The following is a 17,255-nucleotide window of genomic DNA, read 5'->3' as shown; positions in this document are numbered from 1 at the left end:
GGAAACAGCCAATCTCTGCTCTGGAAAATTGAATGCTCCATTCATGTTCATGATTACCAGATAATTCTGGAGTGGTGCACACACCCCTAGTTTTTACTCCATTTTGAAATATTGCAAAGTCCAAAAGGAATTTTGGTTCTTCAGTGTTAAATCCAACGTTGTGCGAGTAGACTTCTACTCTTGCAATAGACTTTCCCTTGTTCCCCTTGTAGCCCCCTGTGTGCCCCAAAAATCTGCTCTAGAGGGGCCCCCAAACTTCTGGAGCAGATTCGGGGAGCACATTAGGGGGCTGCAGGAGAAGCGGAAACCCATTTCACTAGAGGTTTCTGTTCTTAATCTCTCCTTAAATTTTTTGAGTGATTGCCAACTGTTACTTTCCCTTTGAAATTGTAGCCCAATTTGGCTTTTTAAACTTTAAAAATAAAGGGAAGTTTCAGTAAGGGAAATTAAAGTTATCTATTTTATTACCTTTTAAATTTTACTGATTCCCCCTCCAAAAAACAAATGGCCTTTCCTAAAATTGATCTATTTCTACCCTTCCCTATTCTGTTACCATCCACAAAATCCACTCCAAAAATAGTACAGTTCCCATCTGCAATTGCTTTGAGAACTTTTTGTTGAAAAGTGGTATATAAATAGTCTAAATAAATGCAATCATTAAGAAGTTCTATGCTGTATATATTTATTTTGTCTAAGAGAGACTCACAGCAACTCACCAAATATAGCAGCATTTTGTTGACTTAGAAGTGTCCCTGGAAGGTGTCTCTCTGTGGCTTTGGTAGGGAAAAGTTCAACCAGCAAAAAGAAGCATGCAATAATTTTCTTCATTTTTCAGGAAAATGAGAGTAGAGCAAGACAGGCAATTTGGGAAGAATACTGTAACAATAAGAAGATATAAAATACATTTGGCAACTATGGCATGCATCTTTCTTCTCATATTGCTTCTTTTTGCATATAGTACAAGATGTTTGGATCCCCTATAACAATCAAGTAATGGATGAACTTTTTCTGGTAAGGTACAATAGCCTGAAAAGTGTTTTCTCATTCACCCCAAGCAGAAGCTGCAATGATGAATGCCAATAGTCAATCCACACAGAAAACACTAGAAGTCATATTCCTCCTAAATTGCAGCTGGAGCCACTCAGACCTCTACAGATAATACTTGCCAAGCACACTAAAGGGAACCATGAAAAGGCATATAGTGATCATTGAACCAGTAATCCCATAGTTTGGTCAACTTTGCATAATTTCCACTGGATGTGGGAAAGCGGGATTTACCGTAGAAGAGTTTTGTAATGACAACATTAACCGCCTTGTTAGAAAGTTATATTCAGCTACTCCACAGACAAAAGATCTTTTCATCAAAGATTCTTTTGGGACAGATTTGTCTGGTCTCTTTGAGTTGAATCTGTGATGGGCATCAGAGTTTCCATAAAATACAGAAAATTAGCAGTACTATGGCGTTGGCAGAGTAAGGTTATGTCTTTCATGTGGTACAATAAATTTCATTTCTGGACATTTGGAGCTCATGGGGCTAAGACTTCTGGGTTATATTAACCACAAAACCATCAGCATTGAAGGTTTTAAAGCTCATCCATGTGGAAACTACATGTGGAATATAATCTCCCATTTCCTAGATTTATCTGTGCACAGAATCATAGATTTCTGTTGTATACTATTCATGGATAAAGCTCTATGGATTATTAATCCCCAATGCAACATTTCCACAAGCATGTCCCATTAAAAGATGTACACACGAGAAATTTAGCTTTGTCTGTTCAGGATCACTTTCATCTGTTCTTATTTCATGTTTCAAGATAGATTGCTTGAAAACACATTGAAAAGAGGTGCCAACTGAGCCCTGGCATTAATTAAGCCCCATTACTAGACAATGCAACAAAAATTTATGCCACCTGCACTCCCTGTAGTTGAGAAAAGGGACCTTGATGTATATTATAAACTTATTGAGCTTTAACCCCTGCTATAAGGAGTCTTAATATAGGTGACTGAAAGTTTAAGGAGTGAATGGGGAAATGGGAAATATTTGGAGGAATGGATTCCCCTCACTACCCTTTGAGGTCAACCTTGCAAGAATCATATTTGGGCAGGTGACAAGATAATTCATACAAGGGGCAGCAAGGGGTAGTGTGGACCTCAAGGGATAACAACAAAGGTAGTGGGCACTCTCCTTTCCACCAATATTTATTTATTTATTTGGGAATAATACTGCTACTCCATTCACTCCCTCAGCTTTCAGTCACCTATAGTAATATTCTATGTAGCAGGAGTTAAGCTTTGCTCTCTTACGTTGCTCCCCCAAAATTGGGTCTGTGGTTGGTTTGTTTTTCTTTTCCCCTGACATAATCTCATGCCTCCGGAGAAGGTTTGTACAAAACCATTTTTAAGGAAGGGTGGGCTTGCTCCTCTGCCAATAACACGTTTTCCCTTTCATCTTGGGATTCACTTCGGAGCCTGGTTTTGAAGGACCAGCTTTATCCCCTCTCGTGCGTGAGGGGCAGCCGTGGACGTCTCTGACACAGGCAGCGGCTGTTACGTGCCGCTTCTAAGCAGGGAGAAAAGGCGGTCTGAGGGGAAAGAGGCAGAAATTAATGAGAGGCGATAAGCCTTCTCCGAGCGTTTCCTGCCCAACGCGCGCAAAACCCAGAGGTGAAGAAATACATCAGCTCCAGGACAAGGCTCATTGGCGCCAAAAAATAAAAGCGCCTCTTACCTGCTGCGCAGGCGTTTCTTCTGCCTCCCGAGATGCGGCGGCGGCGGCGGCGGCCCCGAAAGCCCGGCGAGGCGAAGAGCAAAAGGCAGCGCCGCGCAGCACGGAGAGCGGGGGCCTCCTTGGCAGGAGGGAGGAAGAGAGAGAAGGAGGGAGGGAGGGAAGAAAGGCGAGCCGGCGGCGGCGCAAGTCGCCTCCCAGTCCCATCCCTGAGAGGGCGCTGAGCGCTCCTCGGCGGCGGCAGGGAAGGGGAGGGAGACGGCTGGAAGAGCCCGGCCCTGCCGCCGCACCACGAGGCGGTGGGGAAGGGAAGCCTGTTTGTGGAGGTGCCTGCCAAGGGGCGCCCTGAAAACCGGATTCAGCTCTTGGTGTGGAGACAGATGAAAGGAAGCGGCGTCAAAGTGACTCGCGGATAAAGGGGAATCCACCTCCCCTCTTTCTGTGGTCAGTGACGGATTATGACTTTAAAATCTTCCTCAGGGACTCCCTATTCTGATTTCCAATTCTGGCAGAGTCTAAAAAAGGAAGCCGCACTAAACACCAGCACGTTTGAAATCTATCTTGATTTTGTAAGCCGTTTTAGTTATTCTTAGAGTAGGCATGTTGGTTGGCATCTGATTTGAGTTTGGGGTGGCGGCCCTGGCGGGGTGGGGGAGACATCATCAGAGTATAACCATCATCCCACCCTTTCCACCTTGTAGTTTCTGAGCTTGATACAGTTTTAGGATATCTGGGGCCAGGTCTAACTTATCCTTTCAAAAAACAAAGGTAGCCTTGTTGGCCATAAGAAAAATGTCAAATTTCATATTAGTGTAATACCTTTATTAAGCCAACCAAAAGATAATATGCAAGCTTTCCAGATCTCTTCATCAGGCAAGCTGTTACAAAAACGTCTTCAAAAAGGGCAAAGAGGAGGAACCTGGGAACTACAGACCAGTCAGTCTGACATCCATCCCTGGGAAAATTCTGGAGCAGATTATAAAGAAGTCAATCTGTAAACACCTTGAAATCAATGAAGTGATTACTAGAAGCCAACATGGATTTGTCAGGAACAAATCCTGTCAGACTAATTTGATCTCATTTTTTGATAGGGTAACCTCCCTTGTGGACTGTGGGAATGCTGTGGACGTCATATATCTTGACTTCAGCAAAGCTTTTGACAAAGTGCCCCATGATATTCTGATTAACAAACTAGCTGAAAGTGGGCTAGATGGAACAACTATTAGGTGGATCCACAGTTGGCTACAGAATCGGACTCAAAGAGTACTTATCAATGGAACCTTCTCAAACTGGGGAGAGGCAACGAGTGGGGTGCCGCAGGGCTCAGTCCTGGGCCCAGTGCTCTTCAACATTTTTATTAATGATTTGGACGAGGAGGTGCAGGGAACGCTGATCAAATTTGCAGATGACACAAAATTGGGTGGGATAGCTAATACCCTGGAAGACAGAAACAAACTTCAAAGTGATCTTGATAGGCTGGAGTGCTGGGCTGAAAACAACAGAATGAAATTTAATAGGGATAAATGCCAAGTTCTACATTTAGGGAATAGAAACCAAATGCACAGTTACAAGATGGGGGACACTTGGCTCAGCAATACTACAAACGAGAAAGATCTTGGAATTGTTGTAGATCACAAGCTGAATATGAGCCAACAGTGCGATATGGCTGCAAGAAAGGCAAATGCTATTTTGGGCTGCATTAATAGAAGTATAGCTTCCAAATCACGTGAGGTACTGGTTCCTCTCTATTCGGCCCTGATTAGGCCTCATCTAGAGTATTGTGTCCAGTTCTGGGCTCCACAATTCAAGAAGGACGCAGACAAGCTGGAGCGTGTTCAGAAGAGGGCAACCAGGATGATCAGAGGTCTAGAAACAAAGCCCTATGAAGAGAGCCTGAAAGAACTGGGCATGTTTAGCCTGGGGAAGAGAAGATTGAGGGGAGACATGATAGCACTCTTCAAATACTTAAAAGGTTGTCACACAGAGGAGGGCCAGGATCTCTTCTCGATCCTCCCAGAGTGCAGGACATGGAATAACGGGCTCAAGTTAAAGGAAGCCAGATTCCGGCTGGACATCAGGAAAAACTTCCTAACTGTTAGAGCAGTGCGACGGTGGAATCAGTTACCTAGGGAGGTTGTGGGCTCTCCCACACTAGAGGCCTTCAAGAGGCAGCTGGACAACCATCTGTCAGGGATGCTTTAGGGTGGATTCCTGCATTGAGCAGGGGGTTGGACTCGATGGCCTTGTAGGCCCCTTCCAACTCTGCTATTCTGTGATTCTATGATTCTATGAAAAGCAGGTCGGGGAGAGGAAGTGCCTCTAGAGTTGCAGGAGAAAGGCAGGTACATTTTTGAACATGGGGGCAGGCCCAGGTGAAAACTGAAAATTCACATCACCTGCTAGAGCCTTATTTGAATATCTGCAGACCCTTCCCCATTCCATCTCAAGACTGGGGCCATGCAGACACCATGACTTCTACATTAAGGCCATAGCTAGACGGGGCAATATCCCAGTGATCGCCCCGGGATCGTCCCTGTGCGTCCACATGATGCACAGGACACCCCGGGAGCAGGGAGGGCTGATCCCTCCCTTGGCCCGGGATATTGCCCTACAGTTGTAGCCCGCTTTTTCCATGGTCTCGGGATGATCCCGAGACTGCGGAACGTGTGGCCCAGCATTGCAGTTTGTCCTGGCTCCTTGCAAGTAACCGCAAGGAGCCGGGCATGGGGCACAGAGCTCTGTGCCCATCGGGGGTGGGGTGCGCTCTGTCTCCTTTAACAAAATGGTGGGCGTGATGTGAACCATAAAATCACGAGATTGCCTCCCTCCAACCCCCCTCTAGCTGAGGCTTAAGTCATGTTTTTTTTTAAATCTCTTTGTCCCGCTGACAATCTGTTTCTTGTAACATCTTGCTTGATGAAGACATCTGGAGAACTTGAAAGCTTGCACATTTTTGTGATATTTTGGTTGTTTTAATAAAGGTAATACACTACTATGGATTCTGGAATTTCCCCTATTAAGGAAATCCACCACATGAAGTTTTGTTAACTGGAAATATTCATCCCTATATGAAAATACCTCCAGAGCAGGTTACAGCAAATAGTTCTTATTGAATTAATGGGGTATTTCCAAATGCCAGTGTGTCTGCAGAAACTGACTGCAGGAAATGTCCTGTTCTTTTCAAAAACAGAGCAGGTGGAGCTAACAATAATGTTTTTATAACCAGATGATCATCAGCCATAATTCTTTGTCCATTTTTCCAAGTGAAATTTAGGCTGTTTTCACAAATGAGACTTAAATCAGTTTTTGTTTTTCTTGCATCTGTAATTCAGATGAAAAACCTAAATTGTTTATAACATATATTCAATTGTTTAAAAAACTCAGTTCTAATGCAGGGGTGGAGAACCGCAGCGTGGGGGACAAATCCAGACCTCCTGGGGTCCCAAACCAGCCCTCTGGGGTTCCCCAGTTCTTGACTTCTTGAGACAATCTACACATGTGTGAAGGAACCCTTACTAAAAGAGTCCCATCGCTGTCTACCATGGTTTGATGTGCTAGTTTAAATAATTTTTATCTTAAGTGAAAAAAGACTTAAGATAAAAGGGTAACGTTTGTGGGTAACGTCATGATCTACTTTTGAGGCTGCATCTTATTTTGTTTCTCATTTTATCTGAAGCAGACTTCTGCCAAAGCCTGACATTTCCCAACCAATAAAAGTTGATACAATAAAAGGCATCATCTTTTCTATTACTTTTTCTCTCATATTATGTGCTCAACTGTGATTGTAATCAAAAATGCTTTTAGCAGTGAATGAAGGTATGTGGAAAACTCATTCTGAGCTAGGTGGACTTACTCAGAATGATGACTTTATCCTACAATCACAAGTGCCAGCTATAAATAAGAACATTTGAAAAAGATGATCGTAGGCAGAATTTGGTAGCAAGTGAATTCTTTAAATGCAAAAATAGAATAAAGAGCTTCTTTAGGTGAGCATCTGGCCATTCACAGATTTTGTGGGTCATTTTGGCAACGCAGTGATCCACTTGCACAGCTCCCGTTCCTTCTGCTTTTTGTTGTCACAAAATGACCCTGAAAACCCAACTTTTCTGAGCAATAGCGATATTTGTTGCTATTTCCTGCCATGTTCAGGAGAAGTTGCTTTATAAAACGTCCACTAAACTGAATGGGCCATGTGGTTGCTTTCTTCCCCATGTGATTCTGCTCATCCCTATTGCAGAAGAGAACCAGAAAATAGAGCGACGGTAAGGAAAAACGATTTCCTGCCATCTGAAAATCCTCAAAATGTATTAAAAACAGTGACTCCAATTGTCAATAAGTTCCTTTGCCAAGAAGAAATGGTTTTCTAGTCCTACCAATACCAATAACTGATGAAATAATCTCATTTTTAGAAAAGTGAAATAAGTATATTTTGTTTCATTATTACTACTACCATTGTTGAATTATTTAGTGGTCACTTAGAAGAGTTACCAAGGTGCTGTGTAAAATAAATACAAAGGGTATTTTTGTGTTTTGTGCATATGCTTTGGTGGTGGCCACCATCATATAATAAATGGACACAATCCCAGAATAACATGCCCTGGTTATTCACTGATTGAAAGAGAAGTTTTACGCAAGAACACAGAATGGCAAGAAGTACTACGTTCTTGTATAGTGCCAAACAGTTTGAGCAGGAGCCATTCCAGATTCACTGGGCATCTTTGTAGCATTATTACTACAATGTGTTCACTCTTGGAAATTACTGCTGTCCCTTACCAGTTTACTCCTGCCTGCTAGCAGAAAATACTAAACTATTCATCTGTGTTGATCCTAAGAATAAAGTGGTAGTCTGCCTCAATACCTTTGTTCTCACTTGACTTTATTAATAATTATAGACTCATGTAAGTTTCTGACTATCCATATGAATTTGCTGTCATTTAATTTTAAACCATAAATGTAAGTAATGCATGTTTACTTGGAAGTAAATGCCACAAAGTTCAATAGGGCTTACTTTCAAGTAAGCAAGCATAGAATTATATCCTGAATAATCCTGCAGAAACTCTGTTGGAAAAAGTTCAGATCATTACATTTTGAAGTTCAGAGTTCTGTCACTCTGTCTGGCCTATGCATTAACACTCATCCAAACATTGCTCGGAAAATGAAGAAAGCATTATAGTGTAAGCAATCTGAGTTTAATATAGCTCCATTTCACCAAAATAAATGCAACTCTGCGAAGAAAAACCACAATCTATAGTCTTCAGGATTCTAAACATTCAAGGTATTGAAATAATTTCCTTGAAATCCTGTTCCAATTCAAATAATCTGCTCAACTTGATCCGCCAGTAAACATCATAAAAATGTCACCACCCTTACCAATCTGAACTGTGATCATAAACTGCTTTTTGAATACCTTAGATTAGCAGTACAAAGAAAGAAAGGCTGGGAAAAACCCTTATTGATACCAATCAGTCAATAATATCCCCTCAGCATCAGCTGCAAAAGCTCTTATTTAAGGTGCAATTTTATGTATGTTTAGACAGAAAAAAGACCTGCAACAACATGCTGGCTGGGCACATGCTGGGAGTTGTAGGACCTTTTTCTGTCTAAACATTCATAGGATAGAGCTCTTAGTGTTGACTTTTTTTAAAAAAAGAATAACTAGCATACTGGAGAAAGCATATTTGCAAGCCCCTATTACATGAGAACTGGCAATCTGTAAGGGCACTACTTTTTCTTTTTAAAAAAATGGCAAGAGGATGGGAACATTGGCAAAGCAAAATAGACATACATAATATTTTGGTTGCAGCTGTACATAATATGAATATTCTCTTGCCAGCAACACTTGTGTTTCTCTCCTTGCTGCTCAGGAACAGTAAAAAAAGAAAAGAAAAAAAGAAGCAGGATGATTAAGAAGGTCAAGAAAGACCAGGAAAGTCTCAAGATTTCCAGTGTTAGTGGAAGGCAACAGGCAAGGGTTAGTTGAGACCAAGGGGCTGTCTATACATCTTCTTAGCCCCATGGTGGTTGCACGGTCAGTTATGTGATGCAGCTTTTTCCCAAAGCTCTGTTAAAAAAGTCAGGGACGTCTCCCCAGTTTTCCCTTCAAAATGAGGACACCACATCCCTTCTGCCATGTGACCCCACTCTGGCATTGAGCCAGGGGCGTTCCAGGGTGGATTGGTGACTACTGATTGGTTGCCAGAAGCCAGGCACAGGGCTTGCCTGCTGTGCCGAATGACCACGGGAAAGGCCATGCTGCCTCTGCAGTGAAGGTTGCCTACCGCCATCCCACAGCAGCAAAACCGTGAGGTTTAGCGGCAAGCGGTGCAAAAGCGGCTCCATGAAGGCAAGCTCCAGGTGTAAGGTGAGTGGGAAAACAGCAGCACCAATCAAAGGCAGAAGGCCAAGGATTCCATTTTTGCTATTGATGGCAGGCAACAGAGTCCCTTTATCTCTCTGTGACAAGGAGTCTCCCTATTCTGGAAGAGGAGGGTAATACAAAGTGAGAATTCTCTTAGGCTTCATCTGATCTTTACGGATGCTCTATGCTAAGTGAAAATAATTAACACTGTTAATTAAGGCAGTGGGCACTCTTCTGATCTTGGCAGATGCCCACTCTTGTAACCCTTTGGAATTGACCCTGTTGGGTTCCACATGCCACCAAGAAGAAAGAGCCAGTGTGGTGTAGTGGCTAAAGTGTTGGACTGGGAATCGGGAGATCCGGGTTCTAGTCCCCACTTGGCCATGGAAACCCACTGGGGGACTTTGGGCCAGTCAGACTCTCAGCCCAACCTACCTCACAGGGTTGTTATTGTGAGGATGAAATGGAGAGGAGGAGGTTTATGTATGCTGCCTTGGGTTCCTTGGAGGAAAAAAGGCATGATCTAAATGCAATAATAATAATAATTTATTTATTTATTTAAAACGTTTGTATCCTGCCCTATATCATTAAGATCTCAGGGCGGCGCACAGATAAAAGCATACAGTATAAAACAATAAATATACTCAGTTAAAAACAAATAAAACCATAAACCAAGTTAAAACAATATATAATTTAAAAGCAGTTAAAACAGTTAATAATAATAATAATAATAATAATAATAATAATAATAATTGTTCAAAGAGCAGATCCATACCAGGGAACTCTAGATTATAGTTTCAGGTAGGGCAAGTGTTTTAATATTTTTCTTGGGATTACGCAATACATTAGGCCAAAACAGGTCCTAGAAAAATGTGATTAAAATCACTTTCAGGTTGCTTGCATATCCCAACAATCTGGTTCCTTTCAGACAGATGCTATCATCTGTTGTACGGATGTTTTCCAGCATGTTTCTGAATGTTTTATTGGGGGCAGGGGATGTGAATCTAAAATCTGTTTTTTTTTAAAAAAAAAATCATTTCCTTGCTGCAACTCATTCAGTACAAATGGTAGCGTTTGAAATGATCTTGGGCCAGACTGGTGAGTAACTCTTGCTCAATCCAGCACATCACTTGGAGGGAAGCAAGTGCACACCTGCATCCCTGTCCCTCCTTGCAGCTCTTTGGCCAGGATGGGACTGTTCTTTCTAGACAATGGTAATGCTTCAGAGTTTTCCATCGGGGATTCAACTGTTGTACTGGAAATCCAAGTGGCTCCTTTCCTTAGGATGATCTTCAGAAGGAGTAGTGGATGCACTGCTTTATTTGTCAAGGAACCCTTTGGTGTTTCTACGTTAAGGAAAAAACCCCACCTCTTTACTGGGGTTTCTTCTTCTGGAATCTTTTCGTGATTGCGACTGGCTTCTTCAGATAGCAGCTACATGATTTTGAATTGAAAGCTTCCCCTCTTGGCAAAGCTATTCTGGTTAATGAAATAGTACCATCTAGTGGCAAAACTATAGCACTACACTAACTTTACATACTGGGGAAATCCCACCATAATTTAAATACTGCATTTTCTGTTGTTGTTCTGGTGGTGGTGGACTCTAGTATCAAAAATCACACCATTATAAATTTGTTAGTCTTTAACATTAATATGACATGAATTAGGATCATATGAAGGTGCTGGTTTTGTTAATTTTTTTCTCCTATACACACACATCCTGTTGCATTTAATTGCACATGAACAGCTCATACAAAACAAGCAGCTGTTTCAGGTAATTGTCAAGACAAATTCTCAATGTTTAGAATATTTGTTTGGATGTCCAAGTAATTTTATATTTATTGGCTGAGTAACAGTGATGTCCTTAGTACTCAGTGATCCAGAATCCTCTCCATGCTGCAGGACATAGATATGAAGGCAAAAGATCACCAATCTGGCTTCCCCACTTCCAGCTGACAAGAAAATGAAAAGCTGGCCAGTTTTTGCAAGAGTAGTTTGGTTGAAATCCATGGATGTCCAGACAGATGTGTCAGAGCCAAAATGTCCTTTGCATAGTGTCAGATACTATTTTGGGGCTCTCAGAATTATGAGCCAGATACTGGTATGTCCTCCATTCTCATTGATCCTGATTAAGAAACCACATTAAATATGAACAGTGAGACAAGCAATTAAATTTTCTTGAAGCACGTGAGTAGCATGAAACTAAACAGATAATTGCAGCAAATCACCCCTTAGTCAAGGAGTCCTCAACCTTTTTGGACCCGTGGGCACATTTGGGAATTCAAAAATGAAGATTTTTTAAAAAAATTGGGTGTCCACGGACACTACATTGGTAACCCTTTCACAGGCGTCATTGGAGGTGCCCATGGGCACCATGTTGGAGACTCTTGCATTAGTCACTGGACACCTCTTACAGGCTAATGGACTGTTGTGCATAATCCTCAACTCCCCTTGACACCTGATGGGTAAACTGAGTATCTAGCTTGAACAATCTATATGGCACTAGTCCAGGTGTCTCTCCTGCCAGATTTGGTAACACATTGCAAGTGAACAGCCTCATTAAGAATTAAATCATGAGTGTCTTGAAGTTTTGTTTAGCATTGGAACTTTCCTTTTATTTCCAGTCGTCACTGTTACAACAATTCGTTTGCTAGATAGCATCCTTTCCACTCCAAATGACATTGAAGGAAGATTACATTGCTGTCAAATTGTGTGTTCAACATTGTTGTCAAATTTTGTTCTCAAAACAACACTGTTTTGCCATAAAATTTGGATGGCTTGGATTCAATGATGTATGAGGAGGACTCCTCTAGTACAATTAGGAATGTTGGAGAACCCCGCAATGGATTCGAATGAGTTCAGATTTCTATTAATCCAAACTGTGGACTGGCTTTTACCAAGTCACAGGGACTTGTGGACTAGTTTTTCACGTTGGGGCGGGGGGGGGGGTTGTATTAATGTGCACGAGCACAGTATTAGAGGAATTAGCGAAAGTAGGATAAAATTCTGGTTTAAAAAGTACAATTCCATCAATGAGTTTGCTTACCTGTGCTTTACTTCCTGGTTCTCTTCTGCAATTGTAACGAGCTGAATTACACGGGAGGAGAAGGGTTACCATGCGGTCTGTAATTGAAAACTTCCCTGCTCGTATACTTGTATGGGGCAGCGCCCTCTAGTGGGTGTTTTGTAGTGCAGCTTCGGCTGCACAAGGTAGGAAATCCCGAGATATTTCAGAAAAATCAGGATATCCACGTTTGTTTGTGTTTTTTTAAATGGATTAGCTGGGGGAAGGCTTGAGTGGCCAGTCACGAGTGTGCTATAAATCGCTCGTTTAAAGAAGACCTTTGAGGCAGGTTTCTTGTCCTTTGCCAAGCCTGCCATGGCAGCTGTTTGCCATGATGCCCTGGGCAATTTCTCAAATTTGTAGTTGGCAGGGAAAAGAAGCACCACTGAACAGATAATGAATGAGAGACTAGCTCTGGTGCTGCTGAAAATGGTTAAATTTATACAGTTTAAAATATATTTGAACAAACAAACAGACATGGAACACAACGTCTTTATCAACCCAAACTTGTAAACAATCCATGTCTGTTTGTTCAAATATATTTTAAACTGTATAAATTTCATTAATTGTAGCTCCTGAGGAAGGATTACAACCAATCTGAAACGTCAAGCATTTTGCATATGAATAAAAATTATTAAAGATTTTAACCATTTTCAGCAGCACCAGAGCTCTACACCAAGCAGGATATGACACTTTGAAAATGGTTTGAAAGCTGTACATGGAGTGTGTCCTGGGTCCCAACAGTTCTCACTACTGTTATAAACCGTTTTAAAGCAGTAGTGTAGATCCTGCCCTATCAATTTCTCAAATTGCCAAATGTGTCCAGGGCCCAAAAAGGTTGCCTAGCCCTTCTATGCCTTGTACCTAACCTCTTCATGTCTACCCTCAAGTAAGCAGGTCTTCTGCCTGCACAGCTCAGCATCTTTGCAACAGCTGGATTCTTTGCAGGGTGGGAATCCCTTGCTCTATGCTAATCTGCCACAAACATAGTAATAGAAAGCCACATTATCACCTATTCAATTGCCAGAGCAAACGAAGTCCTTCAATTACTCTGGGGCTCCAGTAGATGATATCATTACTCAAGATCTGAAAACAACGCAGAAGAACCTCCCAAACTGGCACCTCCTCTACTCTGCATCTGTCAGCTATGACCTTTGGTCTGATATGCTTCACATCTACAGTTGTGAGGAGCTCCAGAAAGATCTCTCCAAACTGGGACAATGGGCATCCACGTAGCAAATGCAGCTCAATGCAAGCAAGCATAAAGTTATACACATTGGGGTAAAGAATCCCATAATCTGATGGGATCTGAGCTAGCAGTGACCGGCTAAGAAAGAGATCTTAGGGTTGTGGTGAACAGCTTGATGGAAATGTCAACCCAGTGTGCAGCTGCTGTAAAAAAGAAGAAAAAGGCAAACACCTTGTTAGGGATAACTAGAAAAGGAATTGAGAATAAACCTGCCAATATTATTCTGCCTTTATACACATCTATAGTATTGTGTACAGTTCTGGTCAATTTGCCTTAAAAAAAAGCTATTGTAGGAAACGTGCAGAAAAACACAACTAAAATGAACATCTCCCCTATGAGGGAAGGTTACCACAGTTGGGATGTTTAGCTGGAAAAAAGGAGGGTAAGATTAGACATGAATGTGTACAAAATTATGCATGGTGTGGAGAATGTGGATAGGGAGACATTTTTCTCCCTCCCTCAAAATACTAGAACTCAGGGACTTCCTGTGAAGCTGATTGGTGGGAGATTCAGGACAGATAAAAGGAAGTACTTTTTCACACAGCTCATAGTTAAATTATGGAATCCACTACCACAAGATGTAGAGATGGCTTTAAAAGGGGGTAAAATAAATTAATAAAGGCTAGTGATGGCTAATAGTCCTGATGACTACATCCAGTATCATAGGCAGTGTGGTTATGCACACCAGTTGCTGGGGAACTGGGCAGGAGGGTGCTGTTGCACTGTCCTGCTCAGGGGTTCCTGGTTAACAGCTGGTTGGCCAATGTGTGCACAGAATGCTGGACTAGATGGACCCTTGGTCTGATCCAGCATGGCTCTTCTTATGTTTTTATAATGGATAAAATAGAATGGCTCCACAGATACCACCCTCAGCTTTTCAGAGGAAGGGTTGGGATCATACAGTTGAGATATATAATTCAGAATGTGAAAGCTACACAACTGTTGATTTCCTGTGGGAGAAACTCCTACACACCCAAGTGTATTTTAAGTTGATATGAAATGTTCGGAAAAGAGCAGTGCCAAGAACAACCTGCAGCAAAGCAGGACTATGAACTTGTGTAACACAAGAGGGGGAAAGTAGGAGTGTTGAGCCCAGTGCTGGTCATCTAACAACAGAAGAATCAAGGGTCATGAGAATGGAGGGAAGCAATGTTTCTTTACATGTTGAATTGGAACAATAAATTCCATTACATGGCGAACATTGATACCCATGCACTGTGCTCATGGCATAGCTCTTCAGGACAACTGCAAGTGTGAAAAATTTGTATTTATTTCTTTTTTTTAAAGCAATCATTTGCCTTCATGGCTGTGTGGGAAACGTGTGAGGAAGGTGTAGAAAAGTGCGTGTTCGGATGGCTAGAAGATGGATTGTTGGTGCCCTTTGCAGCCCTCACAGCAATTGTTACTACTGTCCTTGTTGTGTCCCACAAGTTCGTTTGGCACAGTCTCAAAACTCGAACTGGGAAACAAGGAACCAGTCATGCAGCATCACGTTTCTCCAAGTGTTCATAATCACCTTGCCATCAGGGCTGGTCTGCTGAATTATCCATGTCTTGGGCTGGAGCTACACTACTGCTTTAAAGCGCTATAAAACTGTTATAAAGCGCTTTAAAGCAATAGTGTAGATCCGCCCCCTAGTACCCTCTCAATTGGATTACTGCAATGCGTTTTATGTGGGGCAGCCTTTGAAGATGGTTCAGAAGCTTCGGTTGATAACAGAGTACAGCTTCCAGGATTTTGACTGATGGCACAGCTTCTTCTTCTCACCAGTGTTCAAAGAGTTCCACCTGGCTGCTTCAGAGCCCAATTCAAAGTATTGACTTGGGACACAGGAACCAGGAGCCCTGCACAAATGGCCCTTTGAAATTTTCCATCCTACTTGTGGGCAGAGAAATGTTATTATTATTATTATTATTATTATTTATTTATTTATATAGCACCATCGATGTACATGGTGCTGTACAGATAACACAGTAAATAGCAAGACCCTGCCGCATAGGCTTACAATCTAATAAAGTTGTATGTGGGTGGGTGGGTGGCTTTCTATTTCACCAGATTTCTGCAGCGGGAAGGAATAGTCTCCAAGTTTCCCAGGGCTGGAGCTCAGCATTAGCAATGGGATGTCCCATTCCCCTGCCCCCCTTGCTACCATTGCAAGCAGCAGGAGTAGCATTTATGTTTGTAGCCTGGTCATTTTGCATCATCCAGAATGGCCCAGATTGACCATTGTTCCAGAGCATTATGGAGGGGAAATGGAGGCTGCCACCACCATAAAAGAAAAGAACAAAAAGGAGTATGTTTGGATGAACTTTGGATTTGGTAATAGATCTTCCACAGAGCCCTTCCCATCCATCCATTAGGATTTCTGTGTTAATCATTCATTCGTTTTTGATATCCCTCATGAGACAGTTTTGCTAATATGTCAGCCTTCTTCAACCTGGGGTGACCTAGACATTTTGGACCCCAGAATCCCTGGATGGTACTAGTTTGGAGAAGTCTGCGAAATGGCCTTCTGTTGGTTGTAATGTGCCAAATTTCCCTGCTGAAATGTGACCCTAACTGGGTTTTCTTCTTCACTTTTTCAGAAGGAAAAGCCAAGAGTTTGATATGATTTGCATGTAAATCACAAATATAACTTGATTTTGTTCTGACTTTATACTGTTAGTTTTACCCTACCCAGTGCCTGTTTACCCTACCCTGTGCCTGTTTGCTTTCTCTTCCCCTCCTTATTGTTTTATTATGGTTTTATTAGAATGTAAGCCTATGCGGCAGGGTCTTGCTATTTACTGTTTTACTCTGTACAGCACCATGTACATTGATGGTGCTATATAAATAAATAAATAAATAAATAAATAAATAAATAAATAAATAAAAATATACCGAAATGGTAGATTTACATCAGAATTTATATATTAAAAAGTCTTAAGTGGAATGATGTACAAAGAAAGAATGTTACACAGGTGTGAGGAAATATCCCTTTTATTAGAGATAGTTTTGTTTACATAGAAGTTTTGAATGAGAAATATGTACAAGCACTTACTTTCAAACAGATGTTTAAAAATTCCACAGAATTAAATCGTTAAACAAAGCAAATGCGCAGTATGATATCCTGTCCAGGCAAACCAAAGCTAAAGAAAATTCCAGAATTTAACATAGTTACAAAGACTACTCCAGAGTACGTTACCCTGCAAAACAAACAAAGAAAACCAGCCAACCTATGTAACCCAGTGAGAAAGTTATGCACAACTTTAGCAGCTAATCTTGGCCACATTATTGACTAGTCGGCAAGTGAGCATAAAGTCATGCACTGCCTGCACTGGGTGTACGGGCATTCACAGCTGTGTCCTGCCCAGGTAACATCTCCTTTCAGTCACCCAAGCAGGAGGAGAGAAGTTACTTTGCTTCCAGTGTCCTCACTTCATTCTCCACCTGACCATTTTGCCAATTCCCAGAATAAAAACCTTTGGAAGAACTTCTGGAACTGTCAAAAGAAAATCAAATGGAAGATGATGCAAAGGTAAAGCACTATTAAAGTTCCCTCAAGTAGCAGATAAAGGGTGTGTGTTTGTGTCATTTTCTTGTCGTTCTCCTTCTTTTGATATCATAAAAAACAACCCTTGCAATCCCAAAGTAGCAGTCGAGGTATAATTCAACATTCTTTGCATTTGGTGTCAAAATGTCTCAGGCTGGTACTGTTTGTAAACAGCAAAAATAAATAAATAATAGTCCCCAACTCCTCCATCATCTAAAAAGTGCAAGAGGGAATGGGTTTTTAAGGAACAAGAGGTAGAAACCCATATTTTTCACATTATAAATTTTAAACAATATCAGAACTTCAAAGAACAACAAGAGATCA

General features: G+C 41.6%; 1 protein-coding gene across 1 annotated transcript in view; it reads right to left on the bottom strand.

Moving 5' to 3' along the window:
* The window catches only part of MATN2 (matrilin 2), a 52,201-nt gene extending 49,416 nt beyond the window's left edge, over nt 1-2,785 (bottom strand). The window contains exons 1-2 of the mRNA XM_063130977.1: nt 2,732-2,785; nt 717-876 (exon numbers count right to left, since the gene is read on the bottom strand). Of these exons, the coding sequence (XP_062987047.1) occupies nt 717-828 (112 nt within the window). The 5' untranslated portion in view covers nt 829-876; nt 2,732-2,785. The remainder of the gene's footprint in view (nt 1-716; nt 877-2,731) is intronic.
* Nucleotides 2,786-17,255: the final 14,470 nt, after the last annotated feature.

Source organism: Elgaria multicarinata, chromosome 7 (assembly GCF_023053635.1).
Source record: "Elgaria multicarinata webbii isolate HBS135686 ecotype San Diego chromosome 7, rElgMul1.1.pri, whole genome shotgun sequence".
Taxonomy (NCBI): domain Eukaryota; kingdom Metazoa; phylum Chordata; class Lepidosauria; order Squamata; family Anguidae; genus Elgaria; species Elgaria multicarinata.
The sequence above is the reverse complement of the archived record's forward strand: the minus strand, read 5'-3'. Positions and strand labels throughout refer to the sequence as shown.